This window comes from Ranitomeya imitator, chromosome 3, assembly GCF_032444005.1.
Source record: "Ranitomeya imitator isolate aRanImi1 chromosome 3, aRanImi1.pri, whole genome shotgun sequence".
NCBI classification, from domain to species: domain Eukaryota; kingdom Metazoa; phylum Chordata; class Amphibia; order Anura; family Dendrobatidae; genus Ranitomeya; species Ranitomeya imitator.
In genome coordinates this window covers 151,769,666-151,789,063 of record NC_091284.1, presented here as the reverse complement: position 1 = coordinate 151,789,063, position 19,398 = coordinate 151,769,666, and the positions used below count along the sequence as shown (strand labels likewise).

Genomic DNA, 19,398 nt, shown 5'->3' with positions numbered 1-19,398 from the left:
GTCACTCCCTCTTCACTGTGTACGATGCTACCGATGCCTTATGTTTTATATACAGTGGGTACGGAAAGTAGTCATACCCCTTTAAGTTTTTTACTCTGTTTCATTGCAGGCATTTGGTAAATTCAAAATAGTTCATTTTTTTCTCATTAATGTACACTCTGCACTCCATCTTGACTGGAAAAAAAAACAGAAATGTAGTCATTTTTGCAAATTTATAAAAAAAAAAGAAAAACTGAAATATCACATGGTTATAAGTATTCAGACCCTTTGCTCAGTATTGAGTAGAAGCACTCTTGAGCTAGTACAGCCATGAGTATTCTTGGGAATGATGAAACAAGTTTTTCACACCTGGATTTGGGGATCCTCAGACATTCTTCCTTGCAGATCTTTTCCAGTTCCATCTGGTTGGATGGTGAACATTGGTGGAAAGCCATTTTCAGGTCTTTCCAGAGATGCTCAATTGGGTTTAGGTCATGGCTCTGGCTGGGACAGTAAAGAATGGTCACAGAGTTGTTCTGAAGCCACTCCCTTGTTATTTTAGCTGTGTGCTTATGGTCATTGTCTTGTTGGAAGGTGAACCTTCGGCCAAGTCTGAGGTCCAGAGCACTCTGGAAGAGGTTTTCATCCATTATATCTCTGAACTTGGCCGTATTCATGTTTCCTTCAATGACAATCAATCGTCCTGTCCCTGCAGCTCAAAAATACCCCCATAGCATGATGCTTCCACCACTATGTTTCACTGTTGGGATTGTATTGCGCTGGTGATGAGCAGTGCCTGGTTTTCTCCACACATGACTCTTAGAATTATCACCAAATAGGTCTATCTTTGTTTCATCAGACCAGAGAATCTTATTTCTCATAGTCTGAGAGTCCTTCATGTGTTTTTTTTAAGCAAACTCTATGCAGGCTTTCATATGTCTTGCACTAAGGAGAGGCTTCCGTCGGGCCACTCTACCATAAAGGCCCGACTGGTGGAGGGCTGCAGTGATAGTTGACTTTGTGGAACTTTCTCCCATCTCCTTACTGCATCTCTGAAGCTCAGCCACAGTGATTTGGGGGTTCTTCTTTACCTCTCTCATCTAGGCTCTTCTCCCACAATTGCTCAGGCCAGGTCTAGGAAGATTTCTGGTGGTCCCAAAACTCTTCCATTTAAGGATTATGGAGTCCACTGTGCTCTTAGGAACTTTGAGTACAGCAGAAATTTAGTTGTAACCTTGGCCAGATCGGTGCCTTGCCACAATTCTGTCTCTGAGCATCTTGGCCAGTTCCTTTGACCACATGATTTTCATTTGATCTGACATGCACTGTGAGCTGTGATGTCTTATATAGACAGGTGTGTGCCTTTCCAAATCAAGTCCTATCAGTTTAATTAAACACAGCTGGACTCCAATGAAGGAGTAGAACCATCTCAAGGAGGATCACAAGGAAATAGACAGCATGTGACTTAAATATGAGTGTCTGAGCAAAGGGTCTCAATACGTATGACCATGTGATATTTCAGTTGGTTTTTTTATTAAATTTGCGAATATTTCTACATTTCTGTTTTCTTTCCAGTGAAGATGGGGTGCAGAGTGTACATTAATGCGAAAAAAATGAATTTTTTTGAATTTATTAAATGGCTGCAATGAACCGAAGAGTGAAAATTTTAAAGGGGTCTGAATACTTTCTGTACCCACTGTATATATTGAAACCTCTCTTAGACAACCATCCAAAACTGCATCAAAATGTGGTGCTCTAATGGTCTTTTCAAAGAAAAAGGCTTGTATGCATAATATTTATGGAAAAATTACTCATGAAATCTGATGTATATAGGAGGTTGTTTTTTTAAAAAACAAAATGGTCTTTTGGAACGATTTTATTATGAATGTAAATGTATGTATTTAATTTTCATTTTTCTTCTTGTGTTTTTATTCCATAAAGTATACAGTAAATGGGTAAAATATGACAAGGAAAAAAAATTGAATATTTCATTTTTTTCATCCACATAGGGCAAATCCTTGAGTCCATTGATCAAGGAGGATTAATAAACAACACATTAACTTACTTTTCTTCTGATCATGGTGCATATTTGGAAGGAATGGACGGAAGTCCTCACCTTAAAGGCAGTAATGGCATTTATAGAGGTAAATAATGAAACCCGAATGAACATCTTTTTGTAACGTTGTATATTGTGAATGCGAAAATTCACATTTAGTCTTATGTTATATTGCATGATGCCAACTGACATATGGTATCTTTTAGTAATATTGTTGCAATCAGATGTGACGAATCCTCCTGTTAGTGTGTCGGGATGCAGTGAATGACAGTTCCAGTCTAGAACAGGGGCATGCTGAGCAGTCTGTATGGAAGATGAGCGGACACCTGTATGTTCGAGTCTGGCTAGGTGGAGACACAGCATTGTATCTTTAATAACCAGTCGACTATTTTTAGCAAGCAAGAAAGAATAGACTGTGATCTGTATGTTGACTTTTGAATGTATGTGTTTATTGTTAAACATAAAAAGAAATGATATGCCTCTTGGAAAGACAGAGAGAGCCAGAGAAACATCCAGACATCAAAAGGACCAGAGACAGCACAGCAGCCAAGACATCATGGCTGCATCGCAAGGGACACAGATTTATTATTCTACAGTATGCCAGTTTATGGGACTTAAGCCCCGCTTGGAAGAATACAGATCTGCACCATTGACCAACACTGAACTATGGATACGTTTGTGAAACCTAGGTTGGGACCATTCGGTCACCTGGCACCTGTGGATATTTTTGAAGAAAGCCAGGATTGGGATCTGACGGTTGCCTGGCTCCATGGCTGTCACGATATATATAATGAGCCCATGGGATGTCGGTAGTGGATGGCACAACAAGCACATAATGGAATGGAAAGGGGGAGGAAGGCCCTATCAATAGGGAAATGAAGGAATGGTCACCTTTTGCTCAAACCTGAGCCTGACCCTGCATTCCCCTAATGCCCTAAGCAGGTCTTTCCCCCCATCGCCATCAGAAACCTCGTCCCCCACTGGCACCTCATACTGCCCTGGCTAGTGCACTGACCGGCAAGGAATGCTAGCCTCATCACTGCAGATAGTATCACATGGGGACAGTGACTAGCATGAAAGGGATGAGGAGAAAACACCACACTTGGCTTTCAAACTCCGCTGTCAAGCTCCACACTGCAGATGACACAGAAGCTGGACTCCAAACTCCAGAAACAGCAGACACCAGAGAGCTGCCACTGCAAGTCTGGTCTCCATAGAGAAACTCTATCACCAACAGTCAGCTGATGCATCACGTGAGCATTTAAAGGATGGTTGGAGTGGTCACCACCACATCAGCTGCCCAGCAGCACTGCAGTTACACCATATTGCCAGCAGGGGGAAAACTAATATTAACCCCCGATGGTCCTGAAAGCAACATTTAAAATAGAGTTGAACCAGAGCTGCCAGGAATCCAAAAATGGATTGTGACAATGGCCTTGTACCTGAATGGACTGTCATCTTCCAATGCTTGTCGTTACCTCCTCTCAGTGTGTGTGCCACAGGTGGAGTAGTCAATCCTGGAAGATGAAGCCAGGTTGTGATCTTCAGGTCAACTGAATGGACTGTTATCTTCCTATGCTTGTTGTTACCTCCTCTGTGTGCATGCCAGAGATGGGGTAGTCGACCCTGGAAGCTCTGAAGTAACAGCTGCTATTATCACCTTGTGAGTCAGCGGAAAATTGAGACTCTGTAATGTGCACCAACTTGGGGTATTTTGCTGGGACTATTCTACGTGTTTTCTGCCTGCTTTGTGGTTCAATAAAGTATTGCCACATTGTTTTACCCTGACCGTGTGTTATCTGAATAAGGTTATGCCCACATTAAAGGAAGAACGGGCGCTTAGCGGGAAAATCCATGGTCCATGTGTTTTCGGCTGATGAACTGGGGTGACCCCCCGTGTCTTCACAGGTAGGTTCAGCTGAACAGTTATAAAATGTTTGGGTTCGGGTACCAGAACAGTACCCGGACTTGAACCCGGATGCCCATGAACTGGAATGGGGGGCCCAAACATCCATGTGCATGACAGCGTGGCAAACACCATTTCTAATCGGCAGTAAGATCATCCCTGCCAGACAGCCACGCGGTTCCCATGCTGTCAAAAGACAGCGTGAGCACACAGCTGTGAGCGGCGTTATAAAGTTTACCTCCGGTCACTGGGTGACTGATGGGAGTAATAGTCAGTCGGCACCTGCGCTGTAAATAAATAATTAAAAAAAAAACAGTACGGGTTCCCCTATATTTTTGATAACCAGCCAGGCAATACTCAGAGTTGGGGGCTGCAACCCTGAGCTGTCAGCTTTTGCAAGGCCGGTTATCAAGAATAAAGGGCTCCCCAAGCTGTTTCTTATTTAAATAAATAATTAAAAAAGGCGTATTTTTGATATCCAGCCAAGGTGAAGCAGACAGTTAGGGGCTGGTATTCTCAGGCTGGTAAGGGGCCATGGATATTTGCTACCCAGCCTAAAAATAGCAGCCCACAGCTGGCCAGAAAAGGCACATCTATTAGATGCAGCAATTCTGGCACTTTACCCGACTCTTCACACTTGCCATGTAGCTTTGGTAATTGGGTTCATATTTGTGGGGTTAATGTCACCTTTGTATTGTCAGGTGACATTAAGCCTACAGTTTAGGAATGGAGAAGCATCTATAAGACTCCTATTCATTACTAATCCTATAGTTGTATTGTAAATAAAGACACAGCCAGAATAAAGTCTTTCATTTGAAAAAAAAACAAAAACACACTTTTCCATTTTTAAAAAAACAAACAGTTATACCTCACCTAACATCCATTCCATTGAATCCCTCGTGCACTGGGATGGGGACTAAACAAAAATTAAAAAACAACAATATCCCTCACCTGTCTGTCGTTCTGCCCAATGTTGTATTCCATGTCTGGGGATACACAGTTTTCAAGATGCCACGGTCAAGGCTGAGAACCACTCAGGAATGAGCTGCTGAGAGTCTAGCGTCAGTGACTAATGGTGACATTATCGAGGTTACCTCTGGTCACTGAGGCTGCATTCGCAGCTGGGATGAACTGCCGTAACCTTGGTGAGATCCTCACTAGCACACTGAGAAAGTCTCATGGTGCAGCGCTGAGCTCAGAGTTCACCACAGTTCACTGTGAGAAATTTCTCATAGTGATCTGCGGTGAACTCTCTGAGCTCAGCACTGAACCGAGAGACTTTAAATAAATAATTTTTAAAAAATGATGTGAGTTCCCTGTTTTTCTTTATAACCCTCCGTCACATACAACTGATCTGACAGGCGCTTCTCTTTTACTTTCATTTCTCCTTCCTCACCAGATTGTGAGGAAACCCCCTCCCTCCAGGTAGTCTCCTGTCTCTTGAAGGTCTGTGAAACCTGATATCACAGTTGGATTTCAGAGCTTCAGGGGAGAGGATATAGCTGCACAGATCTCTCAGGCTCATTGTATGTGAATACGTCACATTCAGTAAGGTTGGTATTTTATGTTTTTATTCATCACAATAGTTTATTTAGCTTGTTTTATGAATGTATAGCACAAAATGTGAGGATATTTCATAGAAATAAGGGAGATTTTATAAAAGAAAGTGTGCTGCTCAGGCATATACAGTAGTTCCCTAACATATTCCTTCTCTTGCTTCAGATTATCTGCTGAAATGGAGAGGAAAATGTACAATTTATCCAAACAACTTGATGTTGAGGAAGTAACAAACATGCTGTTAGATGATAGAGACCTCACACTGAATGAGGATTTAGGAGAGGAAAGTGAGATTGATTCTCATGATGAGGTGGAAGAATGTGTCCTGGATTCTGAAACAGAGCAAGATGGTGACAGTGGTGAGGATGAAGAAGTTGGATCATATTATATTGGAAAAGATAAAAATACTAAATGGAACAAGAAGCCATTCCAGAAAAAACGTAGGGAACCTTTAAACATTATTACTCACCTTCCTGCAGTAATAGGAACTGCACGTAATGCAAAAACTGCAGTTGAATGCTGGAACAGTATATTTACAGATGACATTCTGGACTCTATTGTCACATATACCAACCAATATATAGACATTATAAAGGACAAGTACATCTGCAACAGAACCATCAAGCCCACAGATGAAATAGAACTGCGTGCTTTTTTTGGATTACTGTACCTTGCAGGAGCTTATAGGGCAAATAGACAAAGTTTGGAGGAACTTTGGGGTAAAGATGGGGATGGAGTTGAAAAATTTAGCCTTGTTATGTCAATAAACAGATTCAAGATTCTAATTCGTTGCCTTCGGTTTGACGACAGAACTACCCGAACCGAACGCAAAACACATGACCGACTTGCTCCAATTCGTGATATATTTCAAAGATTTGTTGTAAACTGTAAACAAAGTTATTACCCTGGAGAGAATCTCACTATTGACGAAATGCTCCCTGGTTTTCGTGGTAGATGTGCCTTTCGTCAATATATTCCATCAAAGCCAAACAAATATGGAATAAAAATTTATGCCCTTGTTGATGCCAGTAAGACCTACACTTACAACCTGGAAGTTTCTGCAGGAAAACAACCAGAAGGTCCTTAATGTGTGAGCAACAAACCCATTGATGTTGTAAAAAGACTGGCTGAACCCTTATTTGGATCGGGTCGCAATATTACAGCTGACAATTGGTTTACAAGTGGTGATCTGATTGATTATCTGAAAATTCAGAAGCTGTCATATGTGGGAACTGTAAGAAAAAACAAAAGGGAATTGCCGCCACAGTTTGTAAGTGTGAAAGAGAGACAACAGTACAGCAGTATGTTTGCATTCCATAATGGAAAGGCTTTAGTTTCCTATGTACCACATGCCAAAAAAATCGTACTTCTTCTATCAACACTTCATGATGATGCTGCCATCGATCCTGGGACTGGGGCAGAAAAAAAACCGGAGATAATTACATTTTACAATGCCACCAAAGGGGGTGTGGATACAGCAGATCAGATGTGCTCCACTTTCAACGTCAGCAGAAACATCAAACGCTGGCCAATGGTCATATTTTTTGCTATGTTGAATTTGGGTGGTATAAATTCACAAGTAATTTATCTTGAAAACCACTCCGTAGACGATTGTATCTGAAAAAATTGGCCCATGAACTAGTACTTGGAGAGCTACGGAGGAGAAGCGTGAAAACAATCGGTATCCCCTCTCGCCTTCAACTTCAGCTCAAAAGCTTCCGCCCAGAAGATGATGGTGAAAAGTCACCATCTGCACCACCTCACAAAAGAAGGAGATGCACCACCTGCCAAACGGAAAGCGGAACCAGAAGGCTTTCAAATTATGAATGTCTCAAATGTCATAAAGCAATTTGCCTGACACATGCAAAAATGGTGTGTAATTCTTGCTATTTGCTCTGCAAGTGTGACTTTTCTGGGGAAACCTCAGCATCTACTTCTGATTGAATATGTTTTTAATAGTACTTAAGGTACCTTAAAATTAAGTTTGTGTTCAAAAATTTTCTTTGTACATTTTTTTGAGAGAGTCGAACTGGGGACTATTTGGCGGGAGTTTTGAAAAGTTTGTATTTCATAGTTATTAGTTTTATGTTAAGTAAATGGGTTTTTTTTGCAACTGATTATGTGTAGTCTCTTTTATTACATCCTTATGAAGGTCACTGATCACTTTTAGAGCACTGAAATTGCAAACATTAGATATTATAGGTATTTTTCCAGCAGGCGCCTGACAGGCACATTGTATGTGAACTCGTTAGTCCGAATATTGTATGTGACGGAGGGATAATTAGCCAGGCAATACTCGCCTCAGCTGTCAGGATTAGCAAGGCTGGTTATGAAGAATAGAGGGGTCCACACGTCACTTTTTTAATTAAACAAATAATTTAAAAAAAACAATGTGGGGTCACCCCACCTTTGACAACCAGCCAAGCTAAAGCAGACAGCTGAAGGCTGGTATTCTCAGGCTGTTAAGGCACCATGGATATTGGCCCATCCAGCCTAAATATAGCATCTCACAGCCACCCAGAAAAGATGCATCTAATAGATGCGCCAAGTCTGTCGCTTTGTATTGCTTTTCCAACTAGCTGATGTCACCTTTGTAATGTCAGGTGACATCAAGCCAACGGATTAGTAATGGAGAAGCGTCTATAAGACACATATCCATTACCAATCCTATAGTTAAATTGTAAATAAACACACAGCCAGAGTAAAGTCTTTTATATGAAATAATGACACAGACTCCTTTAATGATTCTAAATTTAACCTTACTCATGTCAACGCCCATTTCATTGAATCCCTCGTCTACTGTAATAAAACAAAAATAAAGCACAAAAATATCCCAAGTAAGGGATATTGTTGTTTTTGTCTTTTTTGCTTTATTGCAGGTGATGAGGGATTCAATGGAATGGGTGTTAGGTGAGTATAACTGTTTGCTATTTTTAAATAAAAAAAAGTAAAAGTGTGTTTTGTTTAATTTCAAATTAAGGACTTTATTTTGGCTGTGTCTTTAGTAACAATACAACTATAGGATTAGTAATGGATAGGTGTCTTATAGGTGACACCAACCCCACAAATATGAACCCAACTTGCCACCGCTACAGGGCAAGTGGAAAGAGCCAGGCAAAGTGACAGAATTGGCGCATTTAAAAGATGTGCCTTTTCTGGCCTGCTGCGGGCTGCTATTTTTAGGCTGGGGGGGGGGGGAATATCCATGGCCTCTTACCAACCTCAGAATACCAGCCTCCAGCTGTCTGCTTTAACTAGGCTAGTTGTCAAAAATGTCGTTTTATTTATTATTTATTTAAATAGTTTAAAATAAACAGTGTGGGAACCCTCTATACTTGATAACCAGCCTTTCTGAAGGTGACCACTGAGGGTTGCAGCCTCCAGCTCTGAGTTTTGTCTGGCTTGTTATGAAAAATACAGGGGAACCCAGGCTGTTTTTTTTAAATTATTTATTTACAGCACAGGCATCGACTGATGAATACTCCCAGCAGTCGCTCCTGCTCTCACTACCATTAGTGGCATCAGGTGTAGACTGATGGAAACAGTAGTCCCATCAGCCGACACCAGTGACTAAAGGTAATCTTTATACCTCCGATCACAGCTGCAGGATCATGCTTTCATTTGGCAGCATGGGAACTGCGGCTCTCTGACCAGCAGTGAAGTCCGTGTTCAGTGTCCATGCCCAAACAGTTGGAGTTCCGTACAGACACCATACTTTACTGTTCGGGTTCACCCATCTCTAGTCAGTACTGTTCTGGCACCCTCACTCTGTTCAAGAAGAATGAGTTGGCAGGTAAACTCTATCCTAACAGTGTATTGAGATAGACGCGGGGGTCCATTTTCAACTTTTATTGATCAGATCAGTGTAAAACTGCAAGAAAAATCAAAGTACTTAGTACAAATTATGCAGCATATCTGAGGTACATAGCATTACATATGGTACAGGTCACACACAACATAATTATATAACATGGCGAATGGCAGAGATCGCTAAATGCTAAAGAGACTGTTCAATAAAACATCATAAAGAACAGAGCAGATGCATCATACAATACAGTGAGCGCTAACAAGAGGAACATAATAACTCACCGACTGCTCTACGTGGAGGTGAGCAACCAGAAGGGCTGAAATCTAGAGAGACAATCAGCATGTCAACTTCCAAGGGGACAAGATGGATGCTGCACAAAAGGAAGGTACAAGGCTAGTGAAGAGGCTGATGGGAATCTACGGAAGCCTAAGGAGCAACAGTTTGACTGCATTGATAACAAATGAGGCAGAAATAAATAGGTCACAATGAGAAAACATATCAACAGAAGGTGCTGTTGGTTAAGTCATCACAAGACACTAAATTCAATGTTGTTACAAAGGCATAAGCAAAACTGGTTACATGCATTTCTGTGAAGGAATGACAAGTATGGTAATTGACAGCTCAGAGATCCAATCCGATGCTGGGGTGTGCTGAGGTGTCAATGTATTGAATGACAGTTTAGCCATCCAATTGTAGCTTTACTCAAGATGTATGTGTGTGTGCTAAGTGCCCCTAATCTTGACTTCTGATCTTTGTTGCTCAACCTTGGATTTGTTTGGGACCTTACATTTGCCTAGCCCTTTTGTTGTAATCCTCTACCTTCTGAAAATTCTGATCCCGGACAGTGACCTGACTACACCTTTGTCTTACCCGTCTGTCTATGACGTACCCTGCTAGCTTTTGACCTCGGACCTCTTGACTACCTTGCGGCTTGTCCGTGGGTAGTGACCAGTGTCACATCAGATAAAGTAAATCATATTTATCTCTGTAATATATTTTTATAGAGATGACATTTTTATTACTGTAAATGTCATCTCTATAAAAAGGATTTTATTCTTGCGCCTTGTTTTGCTTAATAACTATACATACAAATAATGTGTGTCAAAGTGTACTAGAGTCTTGCAATGTGTATTTTTTTGTGAGAAGCAGATAGTCTTGGCAATATTCCAACCTATTGTTAATTACCAATCCACATATTAGTAACAGTGTGATTATAAGCAAGAAGCCAACACATCTATTCTTGGGATCTTTGCCCATTCTTTATACTACTGGGTTGGCGTACTTGTCCTAGACTCCACACTCTAGATGAACTATATTGTAATCAAAAAGTGACTTGGAAATTGACTAAAGGGACACGGAAATGGCATGGAAGAGGAAGCAAATACGTCTTTCTATCCAGGAGCTGTAAATGGGACATTCTTTTGATCTCCGATATGGCACTTCCTTTTCTCCATAAATGGTAATGATTATGTATTAATAACTTAGAATTTATGTATGTCCTGTCTGATAATACTATATATACTGTATAGTCCTTGGTCCAAAATAGTGGGCACCCCCTTGTATATTTTTTTCATCACTATGAAGCAATTTTTGCTTATACACCACTTATCCATCTGCTATCTAACCATGCATACATTTTTCCCTGGTCTACACCGCATAGGTGGTAAAGGTATGGGAGGACTGGAAGGTGGGATACGAGTGCCAGGAATCCTACGTTGGCCGGGTGTTCTTCCTGCAAGTACTATAATTGATAAACCAACAAGTCTCATGGATATTTACAGTACAGTAGTGAAGCTTGGAGGAGGCAAGCTGCCACAAGACAGGTAGAAAAATAGTAACTATTCTTTTAGACAGTGTCTGTATTATACGGTCATTGAGTTTATGGGATGACATGTTGACAAAGTTCTACAAGTGCTTCTAACTAGACATGAGCGAACCTTTCAATGTTCAGTTCAATTCGGTGAACGTCCCAATTTTCACCGAACATGTTCACCGAACAGTTTGTTGAACCCCATTGAATTCAACTAGAGGCAAAACCAAATGCATAGGCAACAAATTAAGGGGGGCAAAAAGCTTTCCAAATAGCTCAAATTAGGGGCAGACACCAGGAAAAGTGGCATCAATTGACCCAGAGTACAAATAGTATAATTGCGCAGCATGGATGAATGGGACAGGGCTTGGTCCACCATTTCTAGCTGAAACAATGATTAGTAACAGGTGGATGAGTGACAGGTGTAAGCCTAGTGCTCTGAGAGCCCTGCCAAATTCAGGCAAGGTACATGATGGAGACCCACCTTGGAGTCTAAACAATTCCAAAAATTAGGGGCATACAACAGGAACAGTGGCATCAATTCACCCACAGTAGAAATTTTAGAATGGCACAGTAGCAGTCAGCTATAGGCCATGCATGAGGTGTCAGGATCTGTGCCAGCATTTATAGTTTTTAATTTAAATTTAAAATTAAGATGAGGTGGATGAAGGACCAGTGTAAGCCTTCTTTGCTGGGAGCCTTGAAAACTCATGCAATAGCTCAAACTGGATTTTTGCTCGTCCACACTCACATGCCACAAACATCAGTTTCATAGACTATACTATTGGTAGAAAATTGGTAGAAATTTTATAATGGCACAACAGCAGTCGCCATGGGTCATGTATGAGGTATCAGGGTCTGAGCCTGCATTTAGAACTTTGAATTTCAGTTTAAATTAAGATGAGGTGGATGAGGAACCAGTGTAAGCCTGCTGTGCTGGGAGCCCTGATACCTCATGCAACAGCTCAAACTGCTTTTCCGCGCAGCCACACTGAGGAGGCACAAATATCAGCTTGGTATACCACTAATGCTAGAAAAATGCAAGAATACCGTATTTTTCAGACCATAAGACGCACTTTTTTCATCTTATGGTCCAAATTTAGCATGTGGGGAGGGGGCAGCTGTGGAGTGGGATCGCACTCGCAGGAGGCAGGAAAATGTCATGGCTGCACAAATCCAGTGCTGGGGAAACCACATGGTGCCGATGCTTAAAGTAAAGGAATATTCAATAGCCGCTTCCCCGTCCACCTGTCAGTGGCGAGCAGTGGGCGGGCAGCAGCAAATGCATATTCCATCACTTAAACAGCGGACCCCCAGCGCCGGATTCCTGCAGTGGATGGGGAGATCATGTGTACGGTGGAGAAGGAGGCGGCAGGAGCAGGGTACCACAGGAGAGATTGCCGCATACCTGGCAGCACAGTCCAGGCTGTGCTGATGCTGAGTACTCCCGTTTGGTGGTGGTGAGGTCATGAAGAGGGTGGGCTGGAGCATCACATGAAGGCACAGCCCTCCCTCTTGATTGTGCCATCACAGGTCTTGCAGACACTGCACTAGAAACAGTGCAGCTTCCTCTTCCATGACCTGTGGTGAGGCAATAAGAGGGAGTGCTCTGTGGGGTCATGTGATGCTCAGCCCTTCTTTACCTCAGCACAGCGTGGTTGGCTGGCTCCTGGACCTGCACTGCCTGTACAAGTAAGAATTAATTGAAAGGTTAGTAATTGCAACACATAAAAAAGCACTCTGCCACTCCTGTGGTGAACTATAACTCCCAGCATGCCATAGGATCTTCAAGACATGCTGGGAGTTATAGTTCTCCCATGGAATCTTAAAGCAGCACTCCAGTGTTATTTTTCAGTGCTGAAGTGGTGCTTTAACCCCTTCACCCCCGGAGCTTTTTCGTTTTTTTGTTTTTCGCTCCCCTTATTTCCAGAGCCATAACTTTTTTATTTTTCTGTCAATATGGCCATGTGATGGCTTATTTTTTGCAGGACGAGTTGTACTTTTGAAAGACACCATTGGTTTTACCATGACGTGTAACAGAAAATGGGAAAATGCGATGAAATTGCAAAAAAAGTGCAATCCCACACTTGTTTTTTGTTTGGCTTTTTTTCTAGGTTCACTAAATGCTAAAACTGACCTGCCATTATAATTCTCCAGGTCATTACGAGTTCATAGACACCAAACACGTCTAGGTTCTTTTTTATCTAAAGTGGTAAAAAAAAATCCAAAATTTGCTAAAAAAAAAAAAATTCGCAATTTTCCGATAATGGTAGCGTCTCCAATTTTCATGATCTGAGGTCAGGTGAGAGCTTATTTTTTGCATGCCGAGCTAACGTTTTTAATGATCCATTTTGGTATAGATACGTTCTTTTGATCGCCCATTATTGCATTTTAATGCAATGTTGGGGTGACCAAAAAAACGTAATTTGGGGGGTTTGATTTTTTTCCTCGCTACGCCATTTAGCGATCAGGTTAATCATTTGTTTTTATTGATAGATCTGGCAATTTTGAATGCGGCGATACCAAATATGTGTAGGTTTGATTTTTTTTTTTATTTTATTTTGATTGGGGAGAAAGGGGGTGATTTAAACTTTTATATATTTTTTTATTTTTTTATATTTTTAAACACTTTTTTTTTTAATTTTGGCATGCTTCAATAGCCTTCATAGGAGGCTAGAAGCATGCACAAATCGATTGCCTCTGCTACATAGAGGTGAAGCACAGATCGCCTCTATGTAGCAGAAATGCAGAGTTGCTTTGAACGCCGACCACAGGGTGGCGCTCAAAGCAATCGGCCATCAACAACCATAGAGGTCTCAAAGAGACCTCTGGTTGTTATGGCAATGCACCGATGACCCCCGATCATGTGATGGGGTCAGCGGTCCGAGCACTTCCGGCCGCGCAGCCGGGAGCACTAGTTAAATGCCGCGGTCAACGTTTGACGGCGGCATTTAACTAGTTAATGGACGCAGGCGGATCGCGATTCCACTCGCGCTCATTGCGCGCACATGTCAACTATACAAAACATCTGACATGTCACGGCTTTGAGGTGGGCTCACCGCCGGAGCCCACCTCAAAGCGGGGGTTCTGCCAGCTGATGTACTATTACGTCAGCTGGCAGAAAAGGGTTAAATATAAACCATGTGCCCCCATTCTTACACTCACCCTCCAGCGTCTCCATATAGTACTTTACAGACACCACACTGGTCTCGCAGCACCATCTTTTACTCGCAGCTTCCAACATAATAACATGCTATTATGTATAATAACACCTCATATAATAGTATGTTATTAATGTTATTAAATATTTTACCACATTTTTTGCTTCAAATATTTTTTTCTTATTTTCCATCACTAAATCCTGGGTGCAAGTAAATCAGGCAGCACACTGCAGAGCTAAAACATGCAAACATGAAACACGAAAATTGAACTGCATTACTGCACTAGAAATATGAAAAATGAGAGTGTTTAGCGCATAAAAATGGCCAATTTTATGTGTACCTGGTAGCCACTTTACGGCATCTCTCTTATACCAGGTCCTAAACTTGCCTTTTCTCGCTGAGAATAAACGTCTCCATCTGAATGGGTACCTGTGAAACCTCTTCTTAGACTAAAATTCTCTCTCTCTCTGTGGAGGGGTATTGGACCTGCTGTAATTAAAACACCTGTGGCTAGGAGGCGGAGTGCTCGATCAGAAGGCTAAAGAATACATTTAAAAAAACTGACCATCACATCCAAACATAGACTAAGTGTGAACAGGTACTGAACCTAGAGTCGCCAACTCGTATATAGTTAAGTAAATCAGACAGCACACTGCAGCGCTAAAACATGCAAACATGAAACACGAAAATTGAACTACATTACTGCACTAGAAATATGAAAAATGAGAGCGTTTAGCGCATAAAAATGGCCAATTTTATGTGTACCTGGTAGCCACTTTACGGCATCTCTTATACCAGGTCCTAAACTTGCCTTTCCTCGCTGAGAATAAACGTCTCCATCTGAATGGGAGTGGAGTCTCCACATTTTAAAAAAATAATGTCACACACCACTTAAGTTGCATCAAATTCCCCAGAGTAGAAATAGTGTTATGGGCCTCTGTCACCCTTTCCTCTACAGGCAACACACTAGCTGACAACAGAAATTGGAGTCTCCACATTTCAAAAAATTTATGTCACACACCAATAAAGTGGCATCAATTTCCTCAGAGTAGAAATCACATAATGGTGCTCTGAGACCCCTTCCACTACAAGTAACCCATCAGAAGGAGACATAGCTTAGTGTCTCCATGTTTGAAAAAATAGTTTGTAACATCAGCAGCAGTAGCAACAGAAGCAACAGAAGGCACAGAAGCCACGACAAAGGTGTCACAAACTGCAATAATGCAAGATCATTGCATCACACTAAAAACGACAATATTGCATAGTCTGCCCAATCTGCAGCTGGAGTGTAAAAATCATTGGAGATCCATGACTTGTTCTTCTTGATGAAAGTTAGTCGGTCTACACATTCAGGGGACAGCCAGATGTGCATATCGGTCAAGACATCAACAGCAGCTCTGAAGACACATTCTGGGAGAATGCTGGCTGCTCGGCATGACAAAACCTCCAAGGCATGACAGGCGATCTCAAACCACGCCTCCATTTTTAAAGACCAAAATGCAAAAGGGTCCATGACAAAAGGTACAAGTCTATAGTGTGTTGGTGGCAGGGTAACACTGAACCTTGCTTCCTCCATCCCCTCCCGCCAACCACAGACAACAGACAGGAGATCATTATCCTCTTTATCTTCTAACTGTTGGGTGCCCATTACCTCCTCCTCTTCATCCTCTTCCACTTGTTCCTCGGCTCCTGCACCTTTACTAACAGTTTGTCTGGTACCATGAGCCCCCCTGGATCCCTGTATCCACCCTCTCTTGCACCCAACTATGGGATGACAGTGTGGAACTTATATATATTGTTTTTCCTTCTGCATCCTCCTCTGCTTCCACCTCTTCCTCAGGGATGACCACCTCCTTTCGCAGACTATTCAAAGTGTGCTCCAGCATGTAGATAACCAGAATAGTGATGCTGATGATGGCATCATCAGCACTAACCATCTTTGTAGCCGTTTCAAAACCAGGATTCATCGCTGCTGCCACAGACACTGCAGAGTGGAATTCCACCATGTCAGTACATCGCAAATCAAACGGTAGGCCGAAAGACCTCTGTAGCGAGGCAAGTCGATGACCTGCAGGGTGCAAACGGCAGAAGTGAACACAGCAACCCTGCTTTTTGAAGCAGCACATCCAGTCCGGGATAGTGAAGGAGAAATTGCTGATTCAAAGGCTTTAGCTTCAGTGAAGAAAGCCATTGCTCAAACTCAGCCTGGATGGCTGTCCACAACTCTTGAGCAGTGTGACTGTGATCTCCAAAGCATAGTAATTTAAACACTGCCCGATTGCCGTGAGCACTGGCACTAGAGGTGAAGGAAGCAGAAGCAGTGGAAATGGGGCGTCCTGCTTATTCCCCAATATTAGTCCAAATGATTTTGTTTAAGAAATGGGGCCTGGTGCCTGCACCCCAATATTAGCCCAAATGATTTTGATTAGCAAATATGACCTGAACCCTGACTGCAGCACAGTATTAGCCCAAACAATTTGGATTAGGAAATGGGGCTTGGTGCATGCACCCCAATATTAGATCAAATGATTTTGACTAGTAAATGTGACCTCCTGAGTCCTGACTGCAACACAGTATTAGGCCAAATGATTTGGATTAGGAAATGTGGACTCCTGCCTGTACAACACTATTAGCACAAATATTTATCAATAGATGATCCAATAATAATAATGTGCTAAGCATTCAAACATATATTCTGTCTGTTACACTGAAAATATCCAAAGTGAATAGAAAAGCGCAACTCCAAAAAATAAATAAAAAATTGTATTTTAGTAAACCGATTTAAACAAGATAAACAAAAAAAAGCCCAAAAAGTGACCTCAGATGTCAGAGACACATCAGGCTACAGGTCCCTTTACACACACCAATAACATCTGTGATTGAAATGTAACCAAGATAATTAAGGGAGTAGTCTATAGTGAATAAGTAATGTTGGAGGCAAATAATTGGAGTAAAAAGAAATGGAAGCAATATGCACCTAAATTACATATGAAAGCATAGCCTGGCAATGTCCATGGCTCCTAATGTAATCCACACACTGGTGCCATTAATCCTTATATTTAGAAGCAAACAAATCCTTCACAATTAATATAGACTGAAAACTCTGCGGTTATGCTCACAGTGTGTGGAGTCTGTGCCATCTCCCTCCACCCCGACGTGCGTTTCGTCCACACTTCTTCAGGGGACACAACTAGTACAAACTAGTTAGATGCTGGAAGGTCGATTTCACACATCACATCCTATCTAACAATATGACAAATTGCAGCAGCAGGAACAGCCTCTCTGTCCTGTGTAAGATTGTGCTTACTGCATGTGTAGGGGGACACTCACTTAGCAACGTGATTCAGTCACACAGGCATATTTTTTAACACAAATACAGTCCATGCGGTTTATTATAGCATCGTGAACCGGGTTATGCACAGTTCGTTATAAACTCCATAGAACACAACAGGCACCAACCGGTGACATTAAATTGCAACTTTGACTCAGATATTTCATATACGGCTTTAACTCTCAGATACTACACCCGCGATCCCTCCTTGACTAGCTCCCGGGGGTGTCCGTATGCCGTGTCAATGTCCGTGTCATATAGCGCACACGACATTGGTTCGCCGTCTCTAAACACGCTGGACCTCACTTCATCCAGTTACCATGGGAGACCGCACAGTTCATCACTATCCATGGAACACAACAAGCTCCAATAGTCTGTTCCACTGGCAGATACGCCTCTGCCGTTATGACAGTCCCCCCCTTCCCGGGTGTTACCTTTCTGGAGCTCCTGCTCCACACGCAGACCTCCTGTCAGTCCTCTCTCTCTCAGGGAAGCTGCCTTACGGGGTTCACCAACTTGCCTGGCAGGCACACATCAGTTAGTCCAGAGCCACCGAAGGTCGGTAGCTTCCCCAACACAAACCATCCAGGTCCACGGTCTCTCAGGTGCTCCAGGAAGACTCCACTCACAGGAGCTTCCAACACAGACCGTCCAGGACCACAGTCTCACTGTGCACTATTCAGGACACCCTGTGACCGTCCAACACACTGGCATGTGCTCTTCAGGACTGCTACTCCCAGGACATCCAACACAGGTTGTGCTCTTCAGGAAGCCTACTCCCAGGACTTCCAACACAGGCTACTCAGTGCGCTATTCAGGATGTCCGTCCCTACCGGGGACCATCCAACACACAAGCATGTGAAATATCCGGGTGCTATTCAGGACGTCTGTCCAACACCCCAGGCCACCAGGTCCAAAGCCCCACCACGTGCTCTTAAGGGAGACGGCAATCCCAACACATAGGCTCTCCAGGACCTTCCAGCATAGACCATTCAGGTCCACACTCAGAGACCATGTGACCCACATCCTGGTCACATTATGAAGCTGTAACCTCTCCCACAAGTGGGAGTGTGTGTTTGTGGCTAGTTCAACCCACCGATCTCTCATAACTAGCCCAGTAAGTCTCCCTTCACAACTATACAAACAACACAATTTACTTGTAGGACTACAGGTCCCAGAAGAACAACATTACTTCAGACTTACTGCGCAGACTCCCTCTGCGACACATATCAGCCACTTACAATTCTGAAACTCGCTGTTTCACCACTCTTATAACCACAGACACGCCTCTATGCATATCCCGAGGAGCACACACAGCGCCCCCTAGCTGCCACAGGGGTCACTGCATTACAGCTGTTACACTGACAAAATGGCACCAGCAAAACAACATTTTCATCTTTTTGTATGGAGAGGTACATGTGACTTCGGCACCCAATGACAGAAGCCCTTGTGTATGGACGTTGCGGATGGCTGCCGTAATCTACACATATTAAGATAATTAAAAAATAAATGAATAAAAACAGTATTCTGTTCCTCTGACCTCTACCCACCCCCTCCCCTCATAAAACACATCCCCCTGCTTATCATACAGCACCACTATCCTAGCCAAACGCGATCATTTATCGAACTGTGGCCGAATTTTGCCGACTTTGAGAAAAAATGCTTGGGAATCCAAACACGAATCTGAATTTGAGATTGGCAAACATTTTCTGAGTTTGCTCATCTCTACTTCTAACTACATTTGAGATAGGCATAATGCTTAGATTAGTACTAAGGACCATTTCATTTTA

The 19,398-nt window shown here is 42.5% G+C and overlaps 1 protein-coding gene across 1 annotated transcript in view; it reads left to right on the top strand.

Moving 5' to 3' along the window:
* The window catches only part of LOC138671966 (arylsulfatase H-like), a 137,089-nt gene that overhangs the window by 66,219 nt on the left and 51,472 nt on the right, over nucleotides 1-19,398 (top strand). Inside the window, exons 8-9 of the mRNA XM_069760070.1 lie at nucleotides 1,989-2,123; nucleotides 10,967-11,129. Coding sequence (XP_069616171.1) covers nucleotides 1,989-2,123; nucleotides 10,967-11,129 — 298 coding nt within the window. The remainder of the gene's footprint in view (nucleotides 1-1,988; nucleotides 2,124-10,966; nucleotides 11,130-19,398) is intronic.